Source organism: Lemur catta, chromosome 10 (genome assembly GCF_020740605.2).
Source record: "Lemur catta isolate mLemCat1 chromosome 10, mLemCat1.pri, whole genome shotgun sequence".
Lineage (NCBI taxonomy): Eukaryota > Metazoa > Chordata > Mammalia > Primates > Lemuridae > Lemur > Lemur catta.
In genome coordinates, this window is record NC_059137.1 from 36,424,357 (window position 1) to 36,452,084 (window position 27,728).

The window sequence follows — 27,728 nt, forward strand, 5'->3', positions numbered from 1 at the left end:
CCAGACTGTCCACAAGTGAGTCCTGACTCTGGGTGCACACAGCATAGGCCTGAAACAAAGGCCATTCCTGTTCCCGTGAAGAATCTGAGCAAACTAAACCGCCATAGTTTTCTGTTCCCCTCTGGCCTCTTTTAGTTATTTTAACTTGTTATGCTAGCAAATATTGTTCATTCTACCTATTTAACTATATTTTTGCACCCATTAACCATCCCCACTTTATCCCTCCATCCCTGATACCATTCCCAGCCTCTGGTAACCATCATTCTACTCTGTCTCCATGTGAACAATTGTTTTTAATATTTAGCTCCCACATATGAGTCAGAACATATGAGATTTGTCTTTCTGTGCTTGACTTATTTCACTTAACATAATGTTCTCCAGTTCCATCTATGTTGTTGCAAATGGCAGGATTTCATTCTTTTTTGTGACTGTATAATATTCCATTGATATCTATATCACACTTTCTTTATTCATTCATTTGTTGATGGACATTTAGGTTGATTACAAATCTTGGCTATTGTGAACAGTGCTGCAATAAACATGGAAATGCAGATATGTTTTCGATATACTGAATTCCCCTCCTTTGAATATATACCGAGTGGTGGTATTGCTGGGTCATGTGGTAGTTCTATTTTTAGTTTTTTGAGGAACCTCCATACTGTTTTTCATAGCAGTTGCACTCATTCCCATTCCCACAAACAGTGTACAAGGGTTCCCCTTTCTCCATATCCTTACCAGCATTTGTTACTGCCTGTCTTTTTTTATAAAAGCCATTTTGACTGGAGTGAGATGATAGCTCATTGTAGTTTTGATTTGCATTTCTTTGATGACCAATGATGTTGAGCATTTTTTCATATACCTGTTGGCAGTTTGTATGTCTTCTTTTGAGAAATGTCTATTCAGATCCTTTGCTCATCTTTAAATTAGATTATTTGATTTTTTCCTATTGAGTTGTTGGAGCTCCTTATATATTCTAGTTATTAATCCCTTGTCAGATGGGTAAGTTTGCAAATATGTTCTCCCATTCTGTGGGTTGGAGAGACCAAGTCTTAATGACTTCATTTGAAACCTTGGATCCAGCCATGCCCAGAACTAGATCTGCCTTCTGATCTTTTTGGTTATGTAAGTCAATAAATTCCCTTTTTTGCTTATGTGAAAGTTAGGTTTTCTATCTCTTGTAAACACGAGTTCTGACTAATTCTGTGGGGAAAGACCAGCAGATCAGGGCAGCTGAAGATGCTGAACCTCTGATATCCTCACTTATTGCTCAATTCCTCCATGAGCCACCCTCATCTGACTTAAATGCACTGTCATGCCATTTGGCTCTAAGATATTTAATGTGTGGGTTAAACTGGTCTTCTGCCTAGCTTATACATTTCTAGAATTATATAGCTGGAAGGAGGTTGGCAGATCTAGCCCAAACTTACACACACTGCAGGAACCACCCTATGAGTTTCTTCTTGAACATTTCCAGAGCTGGGGACCTAACCGCCTTACCAAGTGCTCTTTCCAATCTTTCTTATTGAAAGAACTGTTTTCATCTGGAACCCAAATCCACCTCCTTGTTACTTTTCTCACCAGTTCTGCCTCCTACGCTATACAATTAGTCTTCTCTGTCTTGTACGTGACAGTCTTAGAGGAATCCGGAGTCAGCCCTTATGAATGGCCTAGGTTGTTTTGTTTTGTTTTCCTTTGTAGAAAAAGCTTGCTAAAGTTTCTACTACAGTTCTTTTACAGAGCTTATTTTCAGCCTATTCATCACTCACTCCTGTTGTTTTGCTTGATCCTTAAAGTGTGATGCTAAGAAGTGAATATTGTACTGGCAACACATGAGGGATGGAGGGGCATCTCTTTGATTGGGCACTAAGTCTACCAGACCTTTGTTTGTAAGGAACAGACTCTGAGCAAGGAGTGTTTATTGTAAGGACACCTGGGGCAATTAGGAGGCCTAATGACATGGGAATCCCAAAACAGCAGCTACGGTGTGACTGGACCCATGCAGACTGTTATTGGATCTCGGATCTCTGTAGTGCTAGGAGCCTCCATGACAGGGTATGTGGGTCTTCATGATCCTGCTCCTCCAGAGTATCTGTCACTCAGATACACTCTCCATCTCTGCTTCTTTTATGTCCAAATTTCTTCCCACCTTGCTAACTTGCTTCCCTGTCCTTTACTGTATATTCTTTACTTCATCTTTCTGCTTCCCCACAAGAGCTTCACATTTCCTCCTCAGTCTTATGACCTCAATTAGGTGTTTAATTTTAGAGATAGTTTGTGCACATGGTTAAAAACAAATCAAATAGAACCAAAGGGTACACAACAGTGGTTCTCAACAAGAGGTGACTTCACCTCCCAGGGAACGTTTGGGGGAATGTCTGGAAACATTTTTGGTTGTCACAACTGGGAGGGGGTGCTAGTGAGAAGAGGTCAGGGATGCTGCTAAATGTCCCACAACACACAGGTCAGTTACCCACAAAGAATTCCTCCCCTAAAGTTTATAGTGCTGAGGTTGAGAAATTCTAGTATACGGGAAAATAGAAGTCAAAGGCTCTCTTCCCACTTCCCCATTCCTACTCCCATTCTTCCCAGAGGCCACTAATTTTGACAGTTTCTGGCTTTGTCTCTTGGTGATTATCATTGTACAGTATTTGTCAAGAATGCATAGACTACTCAGAGCAGGGGAATTCTGGGCATATGAAAGCCCTAGTGAGGCTCTTCCTTCCACACCTGTTCTGACAACTCCAGCCAGAGGCGATGGACTTTAAGAGGATGCCACTGGTTTCTAGGGCGAGAGTGGTCCCTGCAGACAAATTCTGGAGAACAGCCTCAGAGCCGAGAGCAAGGACCTTCAGGAAGAAAGCAAGTCCCAGAAACAGCCTGCTTCCTAAGGACAATCAGTGACTTTCCTGGGCCTCCTGACTCCCTCCAAAACTAATGGTGGGTTGAATTTCTCAGACCTTGAGGCCAGGAGAATGCAGACAACCCAGAGGGCAGAGAGATCTGCTAGCAGAGACACAAGAGTCCCTGACAGAAAAATGAGAGCCTGGAGGAGATATGTGTGACGCTCAAATACAAAAGATTTCCTTGAACTCAAAAATGTGATCTCAGAACTAAAAATTTCTATATATAAAGGAGATGATACTCATTGCTGGAACCCAAAAATGGGTCTAGAAAATTAAATAGAAAAAATATCTCAAAACATATAACAAAAATACAGAAATGCAAATCATGTGGTGAAAGATAGAAGACTAGAATAGACCCAGGAGACCTAACTTGTAAATGCTGCGGGTTCCAGGAGGAAAAGGAACAGGAAAGGAGAGGTCGTAATTAAATAATAAATGAAATTTCTCTGAGCTAAAGATAGACTTAAGTTCCAGACCAGATTGATAGGAAAAGATACACACTCAGCTATACAGAAGGAAAAATTTCAAAACCCTAAGGATATAGGAAATATTACATACTTTCAGGCAAAAAGCAAGTTCTTTCTTCTCATCTGCAACCCTGGAAGTTAAAAGACAGCCAAATTGAACATGGGCTAATGAGAGAAAATGCCTGCAACCCGGATCCAGCCAAGGAGCCCAGAAAGATATTTGAAAATTTGCAGAAGTCACTAAGTACCTCATTTGAGAAATACCGTTGAGAGGAGACTCTAACGAAATAAGAAATGAGTCAGAACAGAGACTTCAAGACAGAGGAAGATGAAAAGAGGAGGCAAGAAAGCAGTGGAGAGCAACGAACCATGCCGATTTATAAAGTGCAGTGTAAATGCTAAATAAGGGTTCTTGAAACAGGTGGGGACACACTGGAAGGGAAATTCTCATAAGGATTAAATTAGTTCAGTAAAACTCTGGAGTCAGGTGGTGGGGATAAGGGGAAGGTAAAGGTGTTCCTGAAGTCTAAGGGGGTGGGAAGGTAGGTAAAAGGAGAGGAAGGAAGGGTAGTGAAAGTAATCTAAAGATCACATTTCATTGGGGTGGGGGGGGAAGTAGAAGATAATTAGAGGCCGGGCATGGTGGCTCATGCCTGTAATCCTAGCACACTGGAAGGCCGAGGCAGGAGGATTGTTTGAGCTCAGGAGCTCAAGACCAGCCTGAGCAAGAGTGAGACCCCATCTCTACTAAAAATAGAAAGAAATTATATGGACAGCTAAAAATATATATAGAAAAATTAGCCAGGCATGGTGGAGCATGCCTGTAGTCCCAGCTACTCCGGAGGCTGAGGCAGGAGGATCGCTTGAGCCTAGGAGTTTGAGGTTGCTGTGAGCTAGGCTTGATGCCACGGCACTCTAGCCCGGGCAAAAACAAACAAACAAAAAAACCACACAACAAATTTAGGTACATACTTCTTTTTTTTTTTTTTTTTTTGAGACAGAGTCTCACTTTGTTGCCTGGGCTAGAGTGAGTGCCGTGGCATCCGCCTAGCTCACAGCAACCTCAGACTCCTGGGCTTAAGCGATCCTACTGCCTCAGCCTCCCGGGTAGCTGGGACTACAGGCATGTGCCACCATGCCCGGCTAATTTTTTCTATATATATTTTAGTTGTCCAGATAATTTCTTTCTATTTTTAGTAGAGACGGGGTCTCGCTCTTGCTCAGGCTGGTCTCGAACTCCTGAGCTCAAAGGATCCGCCCGCCTTGGCCTCCCAGAGTGCTAGGATTACAGGCATGAGCCACCACGCCGGCCGGTACATACTTCTTAAGAGAAACACAAAGCAAAGTGATAAAGTTTCAAAATAAAGACATGGGGAGGAGATACCAGGCAAATTAAAAAAAAAAAAGGCAGAGTCTATATATAGATGGTCCCCTACTTACAATAGTTCAACCTGTGATTTTTCAACTTTATGATGGGGCTATCAAGGTATTTAATGCATTTTCAACTTACAGTATTTTTGGCTTATGACAGGTTTATTAGAACGTAACCGCATCTTAAGGAGCATCTGTACTGATATCAGACAAAGGGAATTTTTTTCTTTTTTATTTCAAAATATTAAGGGGGTACAAATGTTTTTGTTACATGGATAACTTTATGCTTTAGTCAGGGCTATAAGTGTGCCCATCACCCAAGTAGCATTCACTATACCTGTTAGGTAGGTTTTACTCCTCCCCTCTTCCTCCTCCCCTCTCCTTGATTTCCAATGACTTTTACTTGTCTGTGTGCCCATCAATTATATTAGAGAGTACAAAACAAGGGGAATTTAAGTTATAGGCTGGGCGAGGTGGGAGAAGACTGCCTGCCAGGAAGTAATTTTGGGAGGTTATAGGAATGTTCCATATCTTGACTGTGGTGGTGGTTACACAACTGAATACATTTGTCAAAACGCATAGGATTGCACACTTAAAACTGATCAGTTTTATTGTATATGTATTACAATGCAATAAGGTTGGTTTTAAAAAACAACAAAATTACTGTGCTTACAAAATTAAATTTGAATCCTAGCAGTTTGGCACTGATACTACCTTTACACCCACTATACTATAGCACATAACTTTAATTGACAAACACATAGTACTCGTATGAAGAAAGTTACACAGTGTAAGATTACTAAAAGATATAAAGCATGGTTGGGACAAACAGAAAATCAACCCTACTTAAAGTATAACATTAATACAATTACAATTAGTATGTCAAAGAATAGGCAAGGGAAAATATTTTTTTAAAAATAGAAATATTTTGGTATGAAAAAAATTAGTGAGAGAAATTCACTTTACCAAATATTAGAACATATTGTAAGGTCACTAAATCCAATCAATAGGTAAAAGGGAAAAACTAATCAGTGGAATAGAACAGAGAATCCCAAACTAGGTGATTGTGTACACAAAAACACGACAATTCAACTCACTGGAGAAAGGAAAGATGACATAATAAATGGTACGGAACATGTGGCTCTTCTTACTGAGTGCCTGTGATGCCACAGAACTGTGCGCTAGGACGGCCCGAGTCCTGGGTGAAGGCTAGCTTTCTGTCGCAGGACATTTGCATCATCGAAGTGGAGGCAGTGAGAGACTGACGGGTTCCAGCCCATCATCATGGGTTCTGGCTTGTCCATTTCCTCCCCCACTTTCTGCCTATCTTCCCTTCCCTGCCCCTGCCCTATACACTCCAAGCTCCGGCAAAGATGCCGCCCTTCAGAGACTGTTGAACCAGCTCAAACAACTGCATAATTGTGTAGGAATATTTCCTTGTACTAAGTCTCTTAAGTGAAAAAAATACATACGCCTGTGTGTATGTATACATATCCATGCTTGCACATGCATATGCTAATGGTTCCACTTCCCTGACTGACCTTGACTGATGTGCTAAATAAAGGATATACGGGTGTTCGCTGTAGCATTCTTTCAGCTTTCTTTTAGGCTTAAATGTTCCAAAATAAAATTCTAGGGGGAGAAAAAAATACATCCAAAGGATTCTAACCTCAACAGAAGAGCAAATCCAACTGACTCAGAAATATGAAAATAGGCTCAAATTCACTAGGAGTAAAGGACATGCAGTTTAAAGTAAAAATGAGATACCGTTTTAAACCCATGGTGGAAAACTGGGGCTTAAAACTAGTGGGGGACTCTGAGAGCCCGTGTGGAACACGTGCCCTCGAGGTTATTCCCCCACGCAGCGGGTGAGGTTGCTGGGGTATTCATACACCAGTTCCCGCCAGTCCTTGCTTGAGAGCTGCTTTGCAGGGAGGCATTGATTCCCCAGCACTTCAGGCCTGCCTTGTGTTGGGACACAGAAAAGCTGCAGGCAAAATGCTGCACCTGGCAACTGGCCTCCAGGCCAACATGCACCACATAGTGAGGCCTGAGGGGACACAGTGATAGTATCTGCCACGCATCCCTCAGGCCCACTCCCATCCTGCGTTAAGTTCATGCTGTCACTGCAGGAGAAAGAAGAGGAATAAGCCAGGTGTGGTGGCCCGTGCTTATAGTCCCAAGGAGGCTGAGGCAGGTTGGAGTCTGGCCCAGGACAACAGAGAGAGACCAGTCGCTCAGAAAAGAAAAAGGAATAAAAGGAGAGGAATAAAAATTTACCGTAGGAGGATCAGTCTTCATTTCCTTCCTCTACCATCCATTCATCCATTGTAGACCCCCCCCACCACCACTTTCAAGCAGCACTTTATGCCAGACTGGATTGCTTGCCTAGTGGGTAACCCCGACCCTCCTTTCTGAGGGCTCTGGGCCCTGATTTCTGGGCCCTTCCCAGGCTGTGGTGGTCCAAGCTGCCCATTCATGGATCTATCACTGGCCAGGGAGTGCCCCATCACAACCCCCCCGACATGCAGATGCAGGCATACCTTGGCGATATTGTGGGTTCTAGTTTGAGAGCACCACAATAAAGCAAGTCACACAAATTTTTTGGTTTCCCAGTGCATTTAAAAGTTATGTTTACACCGTACTGTAGTCTATTAAGTGTGCAATGGCATTATGTTCAAAATAATGCTAAGGATCATCTGAGCCTTCAGCGAGTCATAATCTTTTTGCTGGTAGAGGGTCTTGCCTCGATGTTGATGGCTGCTGACTGATCAGAGTGCCGGTAACTGAATGTTGGGGTGGCTGTGGCCATTTCCTAAAATAAGAAAACAAGAAAGTTTGCCACATCGATTGTTTCTCCCTTTCATGAAAGATTTCTCTGTAGCATGTGATGCTGTTTGATAGCATTTTACCCACAGCAGAACTCCTTTCAAAATTGGAGTCAGTCCTCTCAAACTCTGCCACTGTTTTATCAACTAAGTTTATGTAATATTCTAAATACTTTGTTGTCATTTTAACAATGTTCACAGGATCTTCACCAGTAGTTTCCATCTCAAGAAACCACTTTCTTTTTTCATTCATAAGAAGCAGCAGCTCCTCATCTATTTAAGTTTGATTATGAAATTGCAGCAATTCAGCCACATTTACAGGTTCTACTTCTTTTTTCTTTTTGAAATGGGGTCTCTTTATGTTGCCCATGCTGGTCTCAAACTCCTGGGCTCAAGGGATCCTCCTGCCTTGGCCTCCTAGAGTGTTAGAATTACAGACATGAGCCACCAAGCCACCCATGAATGTTCTTAATGGCATTTAGAATGGTGAATCCTTTTCAGAAGATTTTCAATTTACTTTGCCCAGATCTATCAGAGGAATCACTATCTATACCAACTGGACCCCAAACCCCATGTTGGTCAGACCCTACAGGAAGTTTAATTAAAAATCTAAGAAGCAGGGACAGAGAAGGAAAAATCACTAAAGTACTGGTAGGCTCACATCCCAGGTAGGGAGAATCATGGCTTACGCCTCCTGCACGGGCTGGTGTTTGCATTTGTGTTGAATAACAACATTGATCTCTCTGCCAGTGGCAGTGGTCATTGAGAAATCCTTACATAAAGAAGGTATCTGGGAGATAAAGCTCTGCAAGCAGTGATTACACTTAAGTTCTCTTTTTGTTGAAAGGAAGAATCCCAGATGAAATAGTGCATTGAATGATGTGACAAGCAAGTACTTGATCCCTGTCCAGCTGGAGGGGGGATTGTACCCATCAACATGTAGCCTTATAAAATGTATTTCTTAAATAATAAAGCTTGAAAGTCAAAAGTATTCCTTGATCTGTGGGTAGCAGAATGGATGTTGTGTTAGCAGGCATGAACACTACATTCATCCCATTCTATCAGAGCTCTTGGGTGACCAGGTGCATTGTCAATGAGCAGTAACACTCTGAAAGAAATCTTTTTTTTTTTTTCTCTGAGCAGTAGTTCTCAACAGTGGGCTTAAAATATTCAGTAAACCATGCTGTAAACACACGTGATATCATCCAGGCCTTGTTCTTCCATTTCTAGAGCACAGGCAGGGTAGATTTAGCATAATTCTTAAGTGTCTAAGGATTTTTCAAATGATCAGTGAGCATTGGATTCAACTTAAAGTCACCAGCTGCATTAGCCCCTAATAAGAGAGCCAGCCTGTCCTTTGAAGCTTTTTTTTTTTTTTTTTTTGAGGCAGAGTGTCACTTTGTTGCCCGGGCTAGAGTGCCATGGTGTCAGCCTAGCTCACAGCAACCTCAAACTCCTGGGCTCAAGCAATCCTCCTGCCTCAGCCTCCTGGGTAGCTGGGACTACAAGCATGCGCCACCATGCCCAGCTAATTTTTCCATATATATTTTTAGTTGTCCATATAATTTCTTTCTATTTTTAGTAGAGACGGGGTCTCACTCTTGCTCAGGCTGGTCTCAAACTCCTGAGCTCAAACGATCCGCCCACCTCGGCCTTCCAGGGTGCTAGGATTACAGGCGTGAGCCACCTTGCCCGGCCTCCTTTGAAGCTTTGAAACCAGGCATTGACCTCTCCTCTCTACCTATGAAAGTCCTAGATGGCATCCTCTTCCAATAGAAGGCTGTTTCATCTACACTGAAAATCTGTTGTTTACAGTGTAGCCAACTTCATCAGTTATCTTAGCCAGATCTTCTGGATAACTTGCTGCAGCTTCTACATCAACACTTGCTGCTGAACCTTGCACTTTTATGATATGGAGATGGCTTCTTTCTTTAAATTTCATGAACCAACCTCTGGAGCTTCAAACTTTTCTTCTGCGGCTTCCTTATCTCTCTCAGCTTTCATAGAGTCGAAGAGAGTTAGACTGGATTAGGCTTTGGCTTTTAAGGGAAGCTGTTGCTGGCTTGATCTTCCATCCAGACCATTCAAACTTTCTCTATATTAACAATAAGACTGTTTTGCTTTCTTATCATTCTTATTTTCATTGGAGTAAAACTTTTCATTTCCTTCTGGAACTTTTCCTTTGCATTCACAACTTGGCTGACTGCTTGGCATAGGAGGCCTAGCTTTTGGTCTGTCTTGGCTTTTGACATGCCTTCCTCACTAAGCTTAATCATTTCTAGCTTTTGATTTCAAGTGAGAGATACACGATTCTTCTTTTCACTTGAATATTTAGAGGCCATTGTAGAGTTATTCATTGGCCTAATTTAAATATTATTGGGTCGCAGGGAACAGGGAGGTCCGAGGAAAAGGAGAGCGATGGGGGAAATGGCTGGTCATTGGAGCAGCCAGAATACACACAACTTTTATTGATTTAAGTTCACTGTCTTACATAGGTGCCCCAAAACGATTACAATAGTAACATCAAAGATCACTGATCACAGATCTCCATAACAGGTAAAATAATAATGAAAAAGTTTGAAATATTGCAAGAATTACCAAAATGTGACACAGAGACATGAAGTGAGCACATGCTGTTGGAAAATGGTGCCAATAGACTTGCCAGATGCAGGGTTGCCACAAACCTTCAATTTGCAAAGAACGCAGTACCTGGGAAGCACAAGAAAGTAGAGGACAACAAAAACGAGGTGTGCCTGTACATTCCTCCCGCTTCCGTTGTGTAGCAGCAACCATATGTCCTCATGATAATCGGGTCATCAGGTTCAATCACCTCTGCCAGGATAATCACTCCCCACTAAATTCGTGAGTGGGGAGTAGTCAGGCACCATTGCTAGGTATGGAGGACTCTACTCTGTGAGTCAACATAGATTCTCTCTACACATCCTTTCACCTTTAACTCCCACTGCTAACTGAGTAGCCATCTCCTTATTTTCCCACTTAAATTCCTGAGAATGAGTGTTTGGTAAGCTCACATCATCCTGATGTCTAAGCCACTGGCTCATCTCTGGACTGGCCAGCCTCGAGGCAGTTGCCCACTTGCTTATTTCAATCAGCTGAGGTCAGAGGGTTTGGGGCACAAAATACACTTTCTGGGACCTGGGGCTGCCTCATCAGCAGGGGTTTTACCCTTTAAAAAGGCCTACAGGTGTGGCTGGCACAAAGATTCACCTATTTGCTAAGGGGCTATAGTATCGTCACTGGCCCCCCGCTAGTCACTTGGTCAGTTCCTGATAAATTTACAGCTCACTGAGCCGTTTCCTAATCTGTAAAGTAAGTCAAAGATACTTTCACATGTAAAATACCTGATAACTGCCTCTCCCCTCAAACTTTTGTACATTAGCTATTGTTAATCCAGGATTCCCTCCATACTATGCCTAGGTAATTTATTTTTTGAACCCCAAATTTCATTTTTCAGTAAATGCTTGCTTTTATTACTTTTATGACATTTAATTCTGTGGCTCAGAGCCATCATTTCACCCTGTTGCAATGTCTGAATCTTGAGTTTGCCTTTTGATGTATTTGCTTTTCTTTTCAGCTCCAGGCCATCAGCATATATGAATAGCTTTCTGTGTCACCATTTGAGATAGGACCAAGGACAGGTCTGGGGCAAGTCACCAGAGACCTATCCACACTCTTTCGCTTCAGTGATCAAAGGGCTGCAAGTCCCCCTAGTGGTGCTACCAGATGTCTCCTGCTTCTTCGTCCTGAGCCTGAAGCCATTGCAACAGACCTTTAAAGAGGCCTTTGCTGAGGTTTACACCTGCTGTGTTTCCAGCAATCACACACTTGGTTGAGGTCAGACTGTCTTGAATTTTACAGATGGGAAATTGTGACTTGCCCAAAGTCACATACTGTGGCAAAGCTGGCCTTTTTATCCTCGCATCATGTTTTTTCTATTACATCATACTTCCTCCACGGTTCAGGAAATGAATCTATTGCTGCTCTAACAAATTACCACAAAATTGGTGACTTAAGCGATACCTATTTATTATCTCCCAGTTCTGGAGGTCAGACATCTGACACAGGTTTCGCTGGATTCCATTCAAGATGTTGGCAGGGCTGGGTTCCTTTCTGGAGACTGGAGGGGAGAAGCTGCTTCCTGCTTTTCCCAGCTTCTAGAGGCTCATGGATTCCTGGCTCCTCGTCCTCTTCCTCCACCTTCAAAGCCAGCACCTGCAGGTTGAGTCCTTCCCACGTCAGATCTCTTTCTTCCCATGATGGAAAAAGTTCTCCCTGTCAAGGACTCACATGATTAGATTGGGTCTCCCCAGATAAAACGGGGTGATCTCCCTTCTAAAGGGCCTTAACTTAGTCACAGTTAAGTAACATATTCACAAGTTCTGGGGATTTGTGTGTGAACATTTTGAGGAGGCCATTATTCTACCTACCACTCCGGGAGGCCAGCGGGTTAAATTAACGAAGACAGGTGTAACCTGACTTTTGGAGTCTTAAGAGACTTCCCTGATTTCCTGATGTTGACTGGACTTCACCAAAGTTGGTACAGAAGAGCCCCTTTCCACATAGCAAATTCTTCCCCATGCCCTCACAGTTGGGCTCCCTCCTCTTGTCTATTTTAACAACCATTCCCTGTAATGAGCAGTGGACAGGTCAGGAGAGGGCGAGAAGTGGACTTTCGTGTTTGTCCTGTAGGATCTCAGATGACCATAGCCATACTATGGTCCCGGAAAAGCTGCAATGTACAGCACCGACCTCTCAGCTCTTAAAAAGCCTCCCAGTGTTCCTGATATTTGGGCAGTAGAGGTGCAGCGTGGAGTTACAGGTGTCTTTTCCGATGTCCAGCCTTCAAAGGTAGTGTGAATGTCAAAATTGCAGAGACCCCATGTGACACACACGGGGAAGAGGAAGGATCTCACTCTCCTATGCACGAAGGAGGGCTCTGAGACGGTCTAAGACGGAAGGGAATGCAATGGAGGTGTGCACTTCAGCTCATCCCAGTTCCATCTGGGGACCCCCTTCTGTAGCCTCATCAAGGGTCAAGTTGGGAAGCATGCCCACGGATTCTTTTTTTGAGTGCATACTGGAAGCTTGGTTTTGGCATTTTACCCGGCATCCAGGTCATGCCCACCTGTGTACTGGTTCTAAAAACTGAGACATTATCTATAGTTTATGGAACTCCTGTGAATGTTCCTGCAGTTGATTTGCTCACAGGCTGCTCCCCCCGACCCACTGTATACCACAGACACCAGTACCCTGACTGTCCCCACCAGCTGCCACCAGCTGCTGTACACACTCCCACTCACTCTCACGGCCCCTGAGGCCCCCAGGGAGTCGCCAACACATACCACCCACAATCTGTATCTGGGGGAAGCACTGACAGGGTGCCTGGGGGAGGGGACGGGGTTGTTGGAAACTTTAATCAAGCAAGAACGGTTAACAGCTGCAGGGACACCTTAGGAAACAGTGAGCCTTAAAAAGGAAATACTTGTAGACTCTCGCCATGACCTTTGAAGACTTTTCTGAAAATGGCCCGTCATTCCCTGCGTGGAAAAAGACAATAACGACCACAGGCACCCTCCAGCCACAGAGGGCTTCATCCCCCAGGGGAGCTTTGACATAGCTGCTTACCTCACAGACGTCCACACAGACGCCCTCAGACACGCTGCCCACGCACCCACACACACACCTGCCTCTCCCCAGACACCTTCCTCAGGTGTCCTTTGTCCTCAATGGCCACTTCCTCTGGGGCAGGCTGGGCCATGCTGTGGGACAGAGCCCCAGGCCCACTGCGGTGCCCTGCCACACACCACCAGTCACCGAAGCTGTTAGTGTGCAGTGAGGACCTCTCCCTCTTCCTTTTTCCTCCCCACAGCTGCAGGAGGTGGTTCTGAGGGGGCAGATGTCACCCTGCTAGGGGGTGGGTTTTCCCCACCTCCATACCTTGTCTTGTCGCAGCTCCTTCCCATCCCTGGATGGAGGCCCTTTTGGGGTCCTATTAGGGGTCACATCCTGGTAAAAGAACATTCTGGAGCACTGCTGGGCACCACTGCTCAGCAGCCCCGTTCCCCTCCCCCGGTTCCTCTGTCCATCAGCCAGGCCCCACCACCTCTGGCCCCTGGGTCCTTTCCCACAAAGGCCTGTTCTTCCTCGGGGCTGAAAGTAAAGGGGCGATGGGGGTTTTTAAACGAACAACTTCACTAGGAAAGTAAGAGGAAACCAAAACCAAACCAAGAAAATATGAAAACTTTGGCTGGCACGGAGTCTGCAGCTCAGCTTCGGCTCTGCTTTGTCCCTGCCTCGCCTGGCCTAGGACGCCGCAACCCTTCTCAACCCCTGTGCAACTCCCCAGCTCGTGGGCTTCATGGGCCCCTCCCGGGGTGCACGGGGGCAGTGCTGCCACAGGTTTCCAGAGGTGCACCGGGTGTGGCATGGCATTCCTCACCCGCACCCCAGCCCAGGCCTGCTCCAGAGCCTCTGTCACTGGATTCTGCTCAGTGGGGACACAGGAGAAGCCACAAGGCTGGCAGGGGCAGGATGGAAATAGCAAGGGGCTGACTGGCCACAGGTGTGGTCAGTAGGACAAGAGTGCAGGGAAAGGCTGTAAAGAGGGGATCTGGGGGTATTTATGGAAGAGAAATAGTTTGGTCCCAGGTCACTTGCACCCTCAAAAGGGCTGCCACATTTCCAAGCAGGGCTTTTGAGAGAGAACCTCCCTGGGTATGGGATCCTCACTCAGCAGTCCTGGGAGCTAAGCAGGAGGGGAGCTAGGTCCACCGTGAAAGCCTCTAAGTTGATGGGGGACATGAGCCCCATCTGAGGAGCCACCAAATTGGGACCCTTTTCTGGGAACCCACATCTCCTGGAAACCCCAGGAGGATGAGGAGTCCCAATCTGATGGGGAGCACGAAGCCTCACCCTTGAGCTGGGGAGATTGTCTGCGGTCACTCGGGCACAAAAGAGCTCCAGCTACACATGGATAAGGCCCAGCAGACAGGGCAGTGAGGACGGAGGGCGGGCACGTCAGCGCAGATAACCCGCATCTGGGGTTGGGAGCCCAGCATTGCCAGCGTGGGTCTAGGGTGCATGAAGGGGGGCACAGGCAGGACGCAGGGACAGGCCCAGCCCCTACCTCTGTGCTCTGGACCTCAGTGTCCCCTCCCCTGCCCCTCTGGCGGGGCTCAAGGATGCCTTCTGCATCACTGAACCCATCTGTGTGAGGCTTGCTTACACCTTCCTCTTTTGTGTCGGGAAGTCAAAAGCCAAAGTGCTAAGCTGTGTGGTCACTGGGGGAACACGGAGCCTAAGAGTGTGAAGGGACAGAGAGGAGAGCACAGGGAGGTTTGGCGCAGACGGATGACAGGGAGGCGGGCGGGGCAGAGAGGCTCAGGACCATGGCTGAGGCCATCACGTATGCGGACCTGCGGTTTGTGAAGGCTCCCCTGAAGAAGAGCGTCTCCATCCAGATGGGACAGGGACAGGGTAAGGGTGGCCCAGGCGTCTCCTTGATCTTCCTCATGACCTCATCCCCGACCCCAGCCCCTTCCCGACTCCCACCTTGGTCCCTCTCTTATTCTCCCCTCTGCAGACCCCGAGGCTGACGAGGACGGGGAACTCACCTACGAGAACGTGCAAGTGACCCCAGCCCCAGGGGGGCCCTCGGGCTTGGTGTCCTCTGGACCAGATGCAGGTCTGGAGAGCCTGGGGCCGTGTGTTTGTGGGGGGCCGTGTCTCCGCGGTTCTCAGGGAAGAGCAGAAGGACAACAGGATAAATGGGAGCGGGGAGAGGAAAGTTCCCTGGGCCAGGTGGAGACGGGGGAGACGAGGGCGGGGCGGGGTCAGGGCAGCCCGGTGGGGAGACGAGTTGGAGGGTAGGACGCAGGCAGAGCCGGGAGAGAGGAGGGGGCGGGAAAGGACAGGGGGAGACCCAGGAGGGAGCTGGAGGGTCCGGGCAGAGGAAGAGCTGCGGAGAGCGGCCGTGTCCCCGCACTTGCACAGGGCAGCCGGGCGGACTGGCGCTTCCGGGTGGCGGGGCTGGGCCGGAGAAGGGGCATCACCGGGGCTTCCCGTCTCGGAACTGGCCGCTCCCTTCGCAGGGGTCAAGGCGGAGCCACCAGCTGCGGCCTGGCGCTCCGTGACGTCACCGGCTGCCAGGCTGGCTCTGTCCTGTGAGTAGCGTCTGGTCCCGGCTGCCCGGTGCCTCTCCGGGCTGGCTGGGATGGGGAGAGCTCCTGGGCCCCACGGGGGCGCTGTCGCCGGGGATGGGCCCGCGCCCCCGCTGCCCTGCCCTTCCCCATCCCCGCGCAGATCTTGCCCACCCAGATCACCTCCCTGCTTGGGATGTCCCAAGTCACATACCTCCCCACCCTTCCCCTCTCCCCTTCTGGGATTTAGTTCTCCCTGTTCCCAGGTGACGCCCTTCAATCCTCCTTACCAGTAACAATCCCCAGCTCTTATTCTGGAACACCCTCCCTCCCCTACCTGCAAAACGCTCCACTACCCGGCAACACCCACAGTGCCTGTCCCCTCAACTCTGCACCCTCTCAGGGATGCTTACCCAGGAAATCTCCCCCCCCACACCCATCCGCTGGTCTATACATTCTTCCCTGGGGCTGACTGCCCCTTGTCCATCCCACTGTCCCCCAAGGCCGCGCACCCTGCTGGCATTACCTCCTGCTCTGCCTGCTCCTCACCTTCCTGCTGTTAGGAGTGGCCGCCACCTGCCTGGGAGTGCGCTGTGAGTAGGCTGCCCCCACTTCCCGCTTATACCAAACAACTTTCTTCCCTACTCTCCCCAAAAGCTGCCCTTCCTCAGCAAGGCCCATCCTTAGTTTTTGACCTGGTTTCCAGCCAGGTCTGTCGTAGAGCGCCCCATCTTCCTAAATTGTCCTTTCCTAATCCCGTACCTCCTTAAGCTTCAGACAGTCGGATCTTATATTTCGGCCTGTTATGCAAAAGGTTGCAAGAAGCAGGAAAAGGGCCGATGCTGCAGTCTCAGGACAACAGGGCACAGCTGGAGAAGATGCCCTCCAAATCTCTCTTTGTGGCCAAACAGATCTGCAGGCGTCTCAGCAGCTCCAGCAGATGAACAGGGTTCTGGAAGCCACTAACAGCAGCCTGAGGCAGCAGCTCCGCCTAAAGATAACTCAGCTGGGGCAGAGGGAAGAGGACCTGCAGGGGTCCAGGAGAGAGCTGGCACAGAGTCAGGAAGCACTACAGGCAGAACAGAGGGTTCACCAGGCTGCGGAAGAGCAGTTGCGGGCCTGTCAGTCAGACAGGGAGAAGACAAATAAGAGCTTGCAAGGTGAGAAGGAGCGCAGGAGCACCTTGGAGCAGCAGCTGAGCAGCATTCAGGACACACTGAAGCCCCTCCTCTCATGCCAATCACAAGGTACCTGGGGAGGGAGAGAGGAGAGCTCGCAGCTGTGAAGCCAGGAGACGCTAGTGGCAGGGGCCTATCTCCCAGGGCCCAGTGAGTTGTTCAGGAAAGGGGCAGTGAACCAGAGTGCTGGCTGACATGAGCTGAGCAGCCTCAGCAACAGGGAGGAGGACCAAGCTACATACTGGATTGAGGGGATCACCCAGCTCCAAGGCTGATCCTTTCGGGGGAAAGGGGGTGGCAGCCAGCAGTCCAAAATCACACTGTCCAAAGCAGCACATGGCAAACCCAGGTTTCATCTGGTTGACAGTGGCAAGGATCTGGGAACCCCCTGAATTTGGATGTGAAGTTGGTTATTTGCACATTTTTCTAAAGACAAGATCCCCAAATTTAATTAATTCTCACTACATCTGGGATCCTCCCAAAAGTTAAGAATCACTGACTGGCACAAGGTGCAGTCTGGTGGTGGGGCAAGGCAGCTGAAGTTCTCAGCGCTCACGATGAAGTGCGTAGGGGGTTGTGGTTAGGAAACTAGGATGGGGTGTCCAACCATTTTGCAAGCAGGAGCCCAGACAGTAGGTGGAGATGGGGGAAGGGACACATAAAAGGGGAAAGGCTGTGCCAAAGTAGGCTGAGGGTCTAGGCACGACGCCAGGCCCAGGCGACTGGAGTGTTTATGGACTACTCCTGCAGTTAGTCTCTGTCTAGCTCATGGGGCATCTGGTTGCTCCGCCAGGCTTAAGACAAGACAGCAAGATTATCTGCAGATACCCCCCAACTTGCCCTTCTTACCTTTTTACCCTCTGTGACTCTCAGTTCCATGCCAGGGCTGCCACCCATTCCCATACCTGCACCCTCGACCTCAGCATCCCAAACTGCTCCTCTGCTGAAAGGACGGTTTCTAACTCCCACTCTGATCACAGCTGCCCACCACATCTCCACGCTTCCCCACACTTCTCTGACCTCATTGAGGCCTCCGGTATGCTGACTCCCTCCTTTCCTCCCTGCCCATCAGCTGTCTCCTGTCCTTGCTTCTCTCCCTACCCATCTTGGGTTCGGGGTCCATCATATCAACCCCTTGCTTCTTTGTTCCATTGTCTTTCTGGTGCACCTGACGGGCCAAATCTCAACTTTGGATGAACCCAGCTGCTGACTTTGCCCAGGCCTGCACCAAGATGTGACAAATTGTGCAATCATTCTGCTCAGTGCCACTGAAAGCTCTAGTCTCTCAGCACTGCCTGGTGACCTCTGCAGTGGTCAGCTCACTATTCGTAACTCCTTCCCCCACTCCCTTCCTGGTCACTTTCGGCAGATGCCTCATCTCCCACTCGGTGGACTTCCCGTCACCAAGTCTATATATCCATTTGCATTTTTGCCCATCCCTATCTTTTTTTTTTCTTTTTTCTTTCTTTCTTTCTTTTTTTTTTTGAGACAAAGTCTCACTCTGTTGCCCAGGCTAGAGTGCCGTGGCATCAGCCTAGCTCACAGCAACCTCCAACTCCTGGGCTCAAGCAATCCTCCTGCCTCAGCCTCCAGAGTAGCTGGGACTACATGTGCCACCATGCCTGGCTAATTTTTCTATGTATATTTTTAGCTGTCCATATAATTTCCTTCTATTTTTAGTAGAGATGGGGTCTCGCTCTTGCTCAGGCTGGTCTCGAACTCCTAAGCTCAAACAATCCTCCCGCCTCGGCCTCCCAGGGTGCTAGGATTACAGGCATGAGCCACGACGCCTGGCCCCTATCTTTTGCAAGGGTAACTGAAACAGCTTTCTGAAGGTTTTTCCTACCTCCGACCCCCACCCGAGTCCATACTTCATATTGGAGCCAGGGTAAGCCTTTAAAAACAAAAATCTGATGATGTCATCCCAGTCTAGATCATTCTAGTTAATTAATTACATAAACAATTACAGAATATATATTATATGCTCTAGCACTGTGTCCAGGCACTTGAGATAAAGTAAAGCTAGTGAACAAAATTCCCCTATGTAAAACCCTACGTTGATTTTCTCTTCCTCATAAAAGTAAAAAATCCTTAATATGACTTCCAAGGCCCTTGTCTACCTTTCAGCATGCTACTTATCCCTTCACCTTCAATTTGGCCACACTGCCTTCTTTTTATTCCTTTAAGTTACTACAGGACAGTAGCTCAAGGGGGTAGTTGGGTGGGGATATAAGAAAATGTCGAGAGAAGAGAGGGAGCCAGTGGAGAGGGGATGAGTTTGAGTGACGGAGGTAGGACTGATGGAACAAAGCAACGGAGAGAGGTGGGCTGGGATCAGGAGCACAGACTGGGGTGTGCATGTTAAAAAGAAAGACGGATGTTGATTTCATAGAGATAGTCAGAAAAAGAAAAACAGAGAAGAGAGAAATTTTGAGATGGAGAGGGAAATGGAGACTTCACAGTTTCTGCAAAACAGGACCCAAGGTTGTCTGCTTGCGGAAGAGTGGTGAGGGAAGGAGGTGGCCAGTGCCGAGGGAGTGGGAGGCTCTTGGATGTGCAGTGGGGATGCTTTAGGGGGCGGAGGAGATGAATGAGAGGCCACGTGAACAGGCGTGGGGGCCCAGGTGATGTTAGCCAAAATGTCGGGGTGGACTGCAATTGTTCAGAAATCGGGGGTAGTAACACTGGTTCCATTAAAAGAAACCTCCCAGATTGTTAAGAAGTAATGTTTTGAATGCTAAAGCATTTACTAAGTATACACAGGCATGGTATTTCCAGGGAAGGCAAAAGAAAGATTGTAAAGATCAAGGACTAGAAGTCCATGAAGGTGCTGAGATTAGACCTAGGGGAATATTGTCAGAAACCAGATTGCTGAGTAGTCACTTTCATGCTGAGCATTGCTGTTGTCACACTCTTTCTGCTTTTTAGATACCTGCTGTCCAGTGGGATGGATACAGTACTCGAAAAGCTGCTTTTACTTCTCACCTACTCGGAAAAGTTGGCAAATGAGCAAAAATCTTTGTGAATCTCTGTCCTCCAAGCTGGCCACCTTCAGTGAAACTTATCAAAATTCAGTAAGCGTAGCCTTATCCATAGACTGTAGTGGGTACTGTTAGGTAAGGGGACATATGTCATCAAGTCAGGAATGGCAGTGCACACATGGCCAGGGCATGCCTTCCTTTTCCATGGCAGACACTGATCATCAGTCACAATACTCTTTCTCGCTGAGCTTGGAAACAGCCTCTGCATCTTCTCGGCACAGTGCTCCAGGCAGCCCCTACTCACTGACCAGAGCTGGCATGAGAGCTGAAACTTAGGAACCATCTCTGCTTTAATCTGTGTCTCAGCTTGCTCGTCAGCTCCCTGAGCTGCTTAACGAGTTCTTTGACTTCATGGCCTGTGGCCTCTCAGGCAGAGAGGTCCCATACCTGGCGGGCTGCATTGTAGGGAGTGGTTCCTTGGGACCAGAACAGAACACAGAATGACTCTCCTCCAAAGGTAATTCTTACCTAGCTGGGAGGCAAACTGAACAGTGAGCCTGCAGCTGCAGGGTGGCACTTGAAGCATGCAGGGATAAGTCACCGCGAGCTGTCATGTACCAAAGAAGGGCACAGCCCTCTTGCCAAAGCTCAGAGGCATCCCTAGGGTGCTCATTTTCTTCCATATTTCTTATCACACTCCCTCTGGTCTTTCTAAATCTCCCCAGCTTTTTCAACACATCAAGTCAAGTCTGTTTTCATCACTTGATTCAGAAGATTCATATTGGATTAGTAAGGACGTTAATTGGCAGAGGACACACTACTCTGTGTAAGTTTGTTAGGACTTTTGGGTATTTTCAACTCCATGATCCCCTCATAAACCCACAGTAATAAGATTTCCTACCCAGGTGCTGTCAAAACTCCTCCACAAATCAATATTGTAATTGCCTATTTGTCTATTTCCTCCATTTGATTCCTAACTCCTTAGGACAATCTTATTTTCTATTCTATCCTCAGTACCTAGAAGTCCCTGGCACGTGCTTTTCTGTTGTTTTTTAAATAATTGCTAGGCTGGGACCTATGCCATCTAGCAGAGGGAGAAGCTGAGGGTTTAGCTAGGGCTTCCCAGCTGATGAACACCGGCATTCCAACTTCCCACCCCTTGACAGGGCTACCCGAACTGAGATTGTACTTTCTCACTAGGGACCACTTGAGTCACTAGGGCTGCCCCAGGAAAGTGAGCAAGGGAGCAGTGGGGTAACTTTGAGGATCAACCCCAGGGACCCTGAAACAGGGTAGCCACCTCCTTATGTTCCCTAACTGGAGTTTTCAGCTTTAAGACCTTGGGTGATCTTTCTCTCGCCTGGTCCTAAAGCCTCTTCTAGTTGGAGTCCAGACATCTGTCCCTGAACCATGCCCAGATGTGGCCTTAGGCAGGCAGGGGGAGTTAGCACCTGGGCCAGGTTTTATGCAGGGCAAGAAAAGAGAAGGGAGGATGAGCTAGGATGGGTCTTGAGCACATCCCATTTCCACATCACTGCTTTTTAGGTCCTATAGTCGAATCCAAAGATGTGTCAAGCTACAAAAATCGTGGCCATGGCATAGCAAGCCAGAAAGAATACAGCAAGAGATGGAGACATGTTCAACTCTTCTTCCCTGCATCTGTGAGATGGCAGCTTTCAGGTTTCCAGATGGGCACCACTGAGCTAGGTAAGTGTGAGGGGTGGGGCTGAGGCATGGGGAGTGCAGGGACAAAGGGACTCAGAGCAGGCGCCCAGAGGTCCGAGGGAACTTGTACCTACGGATGACAGTCATATCCACAGCCTCCAGTGGCTTGGTGTGCTTATGTAAGGGTGGGCTGGGCAGGGAGAGGGGCAGGTAAGGCCTAGAACCGAAGGGAGGCTGGTGACATGGCTGTCCAGGGAGCTGGGGAGGAGACGGGTGAGCTGGATGAGGGTTTAGGGACAGTCAACCGCAGAGCTCACTGATGCTTTACTCTTCCAGACACTCAGGCCAACAACAGCCTGTGCCCCTCATCCCTACCTGTGGCCTGCAGTCCTAAGATCATTCTCTCACTCCCCGGCACTCTCACTGAGGGCAGGCCCCAGCCAAGGGCTGATCCACGCCTGACACGTCTAGCCAGCCGGCTGTCTGCTTGAAACCCTGCTCCAGAAACTGGACCATTCCTGGGAAAAGGGTGAAGAAGCCTCTAGAAGGAACTTTGGCCTCCCCAAGACCCACCCATAGTGGAATGGGGGTGGGGTGGGAGGAGGGCGCACGGGCTGAGTGGATAGGGGCGGCCCGGAGCCAGCCAGGCAGTTTTATTGAAATATTTTTAAATAATTGCACGTGTTAGTCTTGTGTGTCAGCAATGCTGTGTCTGGTTCAGTGATCCCCAAGGGATGGCGAGTCCAGGGGTTGGACTAGAAGTGCTCTGTCCCTCGAGTCCATGCTGAGGCTCCCCTACACGGGGAGAAGAGCCAGTCAGCCCATTTGGGGCTGGCACTGTCCAGCAAGTGCGCTCTGTCCTCAGGGGGTGTCCTGAAGGCCGAAGGTGGAGGCCTGAGACCGCAGGCCCCACTGCTAAGAGCGTGCCCCAGGCAGCTGCAGGCTGGGCGTGGGTGGCTTGGCGTGGTGCCCTCGGTGGCAGAGGAGACTGCCCGCCTCACAGTTCAGGTTGCGGTAGCGGGCAACAGCTGGTGTGGGGCGGGGGCACATGGACAAGAAGCCAAAGCTGAAGGGGCCGAGACAGCAGCCGGGACAGGGCAGCCCCTCATCGGGCTCCCGGGGAGCTGAAGGGGGCGGCGAGGGTTCTGTCCGCTCCAGGGCTGCCGCCCGGGGCAGGCTGTGCTGGGCCCGGTTCCAGGGCTCCCCAGCCCAGCTTTGTGGGGAGTTTACCACCACAGCTGGGGGGTTGTTGTTGAGAGGAGGTCCTGATCTAGGGGACCAGGGTTGGGAGGCCGAGGAACAAGTGCTGATAAAGTTGTCTGTGGCCACGGCCAGGGGCTGCTGGGGAGGTGGTCCCGGGGGTTCTGGCTCAGGGCTGCTGCCCTCGCACTCCATCTTCTCTTCAGCCGAGGGGCCCACGGGGGGAGGGCCAGGACCTGGCAGTGCTGTCTCCATACGTCTCGGGAGCTCAGGGGATGAGGGTAGTGAGTGGCAGCGGCGGGCAGGTGTCCCGGGCTGGACCAGGGTCTCTGGAGTGGTCACCAAGGGCAGCTGGCTGGAGGGCAGTGGTGACGGTGGTACAAGGGGCAGGGGGGCGACGGGCTTGCTGGGTGTGTCCAAGAGCTTGATCTTGCCACCCCTGAGGTCTTCCCGTAGTGAGAAGGGGTTGACTCGAGTCAGATTGTCCCCCCAGGTGGGGGGTGATTCTGGTGATGGGGGCAGGAAGAGGTCTGACCGGCTTCGGGAGAGCCGGGGGTCTGGCCTGGGAAGCGTGGCAGAAGGACCCCCTTTTGGAACAGACCCTGTAGACAGAGAATCTGGGGTCACTGTTCTCTGCATGTGGTCAAAGCTCCCTGGGGGCTTTCTTATTCTCCAGGAGGCTGGTAGAACTAGAGATGAGAAAAGGGAGCCCCACAGTGTGCTTTGGAAAGGAAGGACGTCACCTCCAGCCCCCTTTTACCTCTTCTTTCCTTCCTCCTCTCCCTCAGCCTCTAACAGGAGAAAACTGTCTTCCTTGAGATGTCCTCCCACCCCATCCCACCCCAACTCCCAGGCTTCTCAACTGATAAACACACTTAGCCTCCCCCCAGATAATTCTGTAAGTTCTAAGGAGGAGAGAGGCCACAAAGGGGCTTAGCTAGGTCAAGGTCATGCTCACTTACCCTGATTATGTGTCAGGGGAGTCCTGGTGAGGGGGGCTGGCTCAGGCACCTGCTCCAGGATCCATTCCAGGTGCTGGGTGATTTCGGTGAAGGGGGCACGGGTGCTGGGTTCCATCTGATGGGAAGAGACAGGGGCAGCTTCACTCAGTGCTCCAAAAGAGGGTCCCTAAGTTTTCCTCCCATCAGCTGGGACCCACAGGGCAGCCAAGTCAGCTCATGATGGGGGTGGGAGAAGGGGCTGGAGGGTGAGGCACTTACGCTGCAGCAGTGGATGGCCAGGAGCAGGAAAGGCAGCGGGCAGTCATCCCCCACTAGAGTTCGGAAAGCAGGTACATCCAGGCCGAAGTCCTGTGGGGACAGAGAAGACGGGCCTCCAATTAGCCTCCCTTGAGTTCTTCTTCTGCCCCCCAGTCAGGACCTCAACCTCCAGGGAGCCCTCCTTGGTTGTGAGCTGCTGAGTCAGGAGTTCTCCTTCCTTTTCAAACTCAGAGACATTCACCTCGGTACGGGGTAGGTAGTCAGGGTCCGCAGGTACTCGGGCGATGAGCTCACAGAGGACAATCCCAAAGGCAAAGACATCAGCCTGGGAGGAGGAGATAATAATGTCGGGGGAGGAACTGACAGTTTCATTTCAGAATTTTGCCAGAATATAGCAGAATTCGAGGTGGGGATCTTGACAGTTTTCATGTGTTGGAATTGCCTGTGAGGGGCATGGGGAATCGTGAAGGCTCCTGAATGTCTAGTTGGGTTCTTGTTGGGATGGATGAGGCCTTACAGGGATCTGAAGGGTTGATGTCTTACCTTCTCATCATACAGCTCACCCCGCAACACTTCTGGAGCCATCCAGTATGGGGAACCCACCACAGCCAATGGCTCCTTCCTTGCTCCTTCCCTGCAGGGGCAGAGTGGTCAGAAACATCCCACTCGGGCATCCTCCCCCAGCAACAGGGGATGAAGTGAGCTCCCTCCCCACCCCAAGGGAAATGCCCCTGGGGGCTTCACACAGATATGGGCCCTCTGGGAAGTTTGAGGGGAACAGGGGCATTCACCTCACCTATACACAGGAATCTTTTCAGCCAGCCCGAAGTCTCCCACGACAGCTGTGAAGCCTTGGTCTTCCCGTCGGACCAGACAGTTCTGACATACACATATAGCATCCCCACACACTCATCACCTTTTGCTCTCTGGTCTCCCATTATGCAACCCAAAGCCCTGCCACTCCAGCATAACCCCAACCCTCTCTAATCTCCCAGTTCTCCAATGTACCCCAATATTGCAGCATCATCCAACACTCCAAAGGTTGATACTCAGACCCCCAACATTCCCCAATGCCTTCCCCTAATACATCTCGTATCCACATTCCAACATCCATGTTACAATCTAATAGTCTCAACTCCCCTTTTGTACCTCCACCCACCTGGCTAGCCTACCTTGGATGTGAGGTCTCGGTGGAAAACACCTTTGGCATGCAGGTACCGCAGGCCTCGGGCAATGTCCAGAGCCAGGCGGAGCCTGACTGGCCAAGATAGGGGTTCAGGAGAGCTGAGCAGCTGTTCCAGGGTCCCCCCATTCATATACTGGGGTGAAGGAGAAGGGAATGAATATCAGGCTTCAGTCTGTATTCTAGGTCTCCCACTTATAAGCCAGGGGACACTCAGGAGGGATCACAAATAAGGGTGAGTCTTTCAAGTTAAATTAGAATTATTTAAATTTAAATATAACTAAACATTTAGTTTCTCGGTCACACCAGCCACATTTCCAGTGCTCTAGCCTAGTGCCTAGGGACTAGAGTATTGGACAGCACAGGTAGAGAACATTTCCCTCCCTCTAGAAAGTTCTATTGGACAGCACTGTTCTAGGGAATACAGAGAATGAGACCAGCTGAGGCCTTTTATATGTGGTTTGCCCAAAGGGAAGTTCAGGGACACCTCCCTGGGAGGCGGTCCTGCTGCCTCTCATTATTCTTCTGTCGACCCATCAGGCCTGCTGACTCCCTTTCTCCTTGGTGGTGTGGGGGTTTTCCCCCTTCCTGGCCTATCCTCACCTCTGTGAGAGCGTGCAGCTGTCCCTGGTGCACACAGACCCCCATGAACCTGGAAGAGGATGGAGAAGATAGGAGGGTAGGCTGTACAAGCCCTGGCTCCTCCTCAGTTCCCACTTTTCCCGCGGGATTTTCCCCTTTCCATCCTGCCGAGCAAGCTGCCAGGCAAGAGGCCAGGCAAGAGGCCGGGCCGCTCACCTTAGGATGTTAGGGTGCCGGAGCCTGTTCATCAGCTGCACCTCCCGTAGCGTGTTGCCCCGGTTACTGGGGAGCTTGTTCATCTTCAGCACCATGACTTGCCCTGACTGTCGGTGCCGAACCTGGGGGCGACAGGGCCGGCAAGCGCTGGGCAGGTCGCCTGAGCCCGGGCCCTCTTCCCCTCACTCCTGGCCCCCTAGTTACAGCCTGGCGTTGAAGGCGCGGTCCCGCCCCTCTGCCCTGTCGGCCGGTCCTACCTTGTAGACCTCAGAGAAGAAGCCGGCCCCGATCTTCTCCGCGCAGTGGAAATCGTCCACACGCGCCAGGCTGGACACCGCGCTGCGGAGAGCCCGGTAGGAGGAGGGGCGGCCCCGGCCCGGGCCTCCGCCCGCGCCCCCCGGCCCCGGGGGCCCCTCCCCCGGCGCCTCTCCAGGCCCGGGCCCAGGGCCCCGCAGTGGGGGCCGTTCCCCGGCCATGGCCGGGCCCCCAGCCCGGGCCTGCCTCACATGGCAGGATCCCCGGGGCCCGGGCAGGCCGCGCTCGCCATCGGCGCGGGCCCAGCCCGATCCCGGGCGCCGGGACTCCCTCTCCCGCCCCGAGAATGGAAGATCTGCCGAAGATCCCGGGCCCGCCCCCGCCGCGCCGACTTGCTGGGCCGGGGTGGACGCTGTTCCGCTCCGCGCAGGGCCTGGGTCCGACGGCGGCGGCGGTGGCAGCGGCGACGGTGGCGGCGGCGCACCCGAGAGCGGGCGGGCTGGCTCTCCGCAGGCGGAGGCGGGCGGGCGGGCGGCGGCTGCTCGGCTTAGCCGCTGGGGCTCAGGCTCCGCGGCCTGCCGGGGGCGGGGCTGGGCCGGGCCTCGGCTTAACTCCTTCTAGCCCGGCCTCGGGGCAGCGGCCACGCCCCCTCAGGTAGGCGCCCCACCCCCACCCCGTGACCGCAACGACTAGGCGAGTAGGTCTGCGGCGCCGGGGTCAGATAAGTTCGGGGCTGAGCTTGAATAACGGAAGGGAATTAAGGATTGATTGTGCGTACGCGAAGCTCAAACGTCTTTTAGCTGCCCTGAGAGTCCTTTCTCTTCTCCCTCGGGTCACTGTCCGTAGAGGGCCGGGCTCAGGAACCCGCCCAATGCTTGGGCTTCATGGAACAGCAGGGCAGAAAAGTAGACCCCTCAGGCCCAGGCACAATCGGAGGCAGCCCAGCAACCTGTCCACCTTCCCGGCCTGCGCCCCGGCCCGGACTGCCCATTTCCCAGGTCTCTTCGACCCCTACACCGTAAACCTCGGGACTCCCTAACTCCTTCTGCCTTCTCGGCTGGTTATGAAACCCCGGGGCTGTAGCGAGTCCTTGGCCGGCCCATCCCTGGCTTGGCCCCGACTCCTCACTCTATCCCGCCTCCGCCGAGTAAAGTTCAGATTCCAGTGCCTCTGCCCAGTGACCACCCAGCCCGGACCTCCCTCTGACTACTTGGGCCGAATGGCCCTCAGGAGAAGCCTCCACCTGCAGGGAAGCCCCTCCTTCCGCAAGACCCCACCCCTCAGCAGGATCCGGCCCCCTCAAAGAACGCTTCCCCGCCCCTGCCCCCGAGTCCCCACTCTTGGTCAGTGAGACTCCTGCCCTTCACGGGGACCTTTCCTTAGTATGATACTGCCACCATCAGTGTGTACAGAACCCCTCAGTGCTGCACCCCCTCCTCTGTGTGCTCCTCCCACCCAGTGAGACCCCACTTGTCAGAGTGACTCCACCAGTGATTGTGACCCCACCTCTCAAGGTGACT

General features: G+C 50.4%; 2 protein-coding genes and 1 long non-coding RNA gene across 7 annotated transcripts; 1 reads left to right on the top strand and 2 right to left on the bottom strand.

The window, feature by feature from the left end:
* Positions 1-11,595: 11,595 nt before the first annotated feature.
* LOC123646167 lies at positions 11,596-17,992 on the bottom strand. Of its 3 annotated transcripts, XR_006737813.1 has the most exons (5): positions 16,491-16,940; positions 15,204-16,308; positions 13,528-13,596; positions 12,340-12,536; positions 11,596-11,862 (listed from the first exon to the last, which is right to left on the bottom strand). It is a non-coding gene; the product is annotated as an uncharacterized LOC123646167 (long non-coding RNA). The 3 variants fall into 3 exon arrangements; XR_006737812.1 differs by lacking the exons at positions 12,340-12,536; positions 16,491-16,940 and adding an exon at positions 17,927-17,992; XR_006737811.1 differs by lacking the exon at positions 12,340-12,536.
* Positions 13,761-22,227, top strand: CD72 (CD72 molecule). Of its 2 annotated transcripts, XM_045562871.1 has the most exons (9): positions 13,761-15,066; positions 15,173-15,274; positions 15,681-15,752; positions 16,232-16,321; positions 16,640-16,975; positions 19,835-19,980; positions 20,613-20,713; positions 21,433-21,594; positions 21,889-21,980. In XM_045562871.1, the coding sequence occupies exons 1-8, from the start codon at positions 14,979-14,981 to the stop codon at positions 21,587-21,589; spliced, it is 1,092 nt and encodes a 363-aa protein (XP_045418827.1). In that variant the 5' UTR covers positions 13,761-14,978; the 3' UTR covers positions 21,590-21,594; positions 21,889-21,980. The 2 variants fall into 2 exon arrangements, with proteins under 2 accessions (XP_045418827.1, XP_045418828.1); XM_045562872.1 differs by lacking the exons at positions 19,835-19,980; positions 20,613-20,713 and having other exon boundaries at positions 13,769-15,066; positions 21,889-22,227.
* On the bottom strand, positions 22,176-26,778 carry TESK1 (testis associated actin remodelling kinase 1). Of its 2 annotated transcripts, XM_045562869.1 has the most exons (10): positions 26,211-26,778; positions 25,954-26,075; positions 25,759-25,807; positions 25,145-25,291; positions 24,769-24,851; positions 24,516-24,606; positions 24,214-24,297; positions 23,973-24,062; positions 23,715-23,829; positions 22,176-23,354 (listed from the first exon to the last, which is right to left on the bottom strand). In XM_045562869.1, exons 1-10 carry the CDS (start codon positions 26,427-26,429, stop codon positions 22,468-22,470), a joined length of 1,887 nt encoding a protein of 628 aa, XP_045418825.1. In that variant the 5' UTR covers positions 26,430-26,778; the 3' UTR covers positions 22,176-22,467. The 2 variants fall into 2 exon arrangements, with proteins under 2 accessions (XP_045418825.1, XP_045418826.1); XM_045562870.1 differs by lacking the exons at positions 24,769-24,851; positions 25,759-25,807; positions 25,954-26,075; positions 26,211-26,778 and having other exon boundaries at positions 25,145-25,284.
* Positions 26,779-27,728: the final 950 nt, after the last annotated feature.

Coding starts and splice junctions, on each gene's coding strand:
- CD72 (XM_045562871.1), top strand. CDS start 14,979: ATGGCTGAGGCCATCACGTATGCGGACCTGCGGTTTGTGAAGGCTCCC. Junction 15,275..15,680: donor GTCCTCTGGACCAGATGCAG/GTCTGGAGAGCC, acceptor CTCCCTTCGCAG/GGGTCAAGGCGGAGCCACCA. Junction 16,976..19,834: donor CCTCTCATGCCAATCACAAG/GTACCTGGGGAG, acceptor TCTGCTTTTTAG/ATACCTGCTGTCCAGTGGGA.
- TESK1 (XM_045562869.1), bottom strand. CDS start 26,429: ATGGCCGGGGAACGGCCCCCACTGCGGGGCCCTGGGCCCGGGCCTGGA. Junction 26,076..26,210: donor TCTTCTCTGAGGTCTACAAG/GTAGGACCGGCC, acceptor TGTCGCCCCCAG/GTTCGGCACCGACAGTCAGG. Junction 24,298..24,515: donor GTGAGCTGTATGATGAGAAG/GTAAGACATCAA, acceptor TCCTCCTCCCAG/GCTGATGTCTTTGCCTTTGG.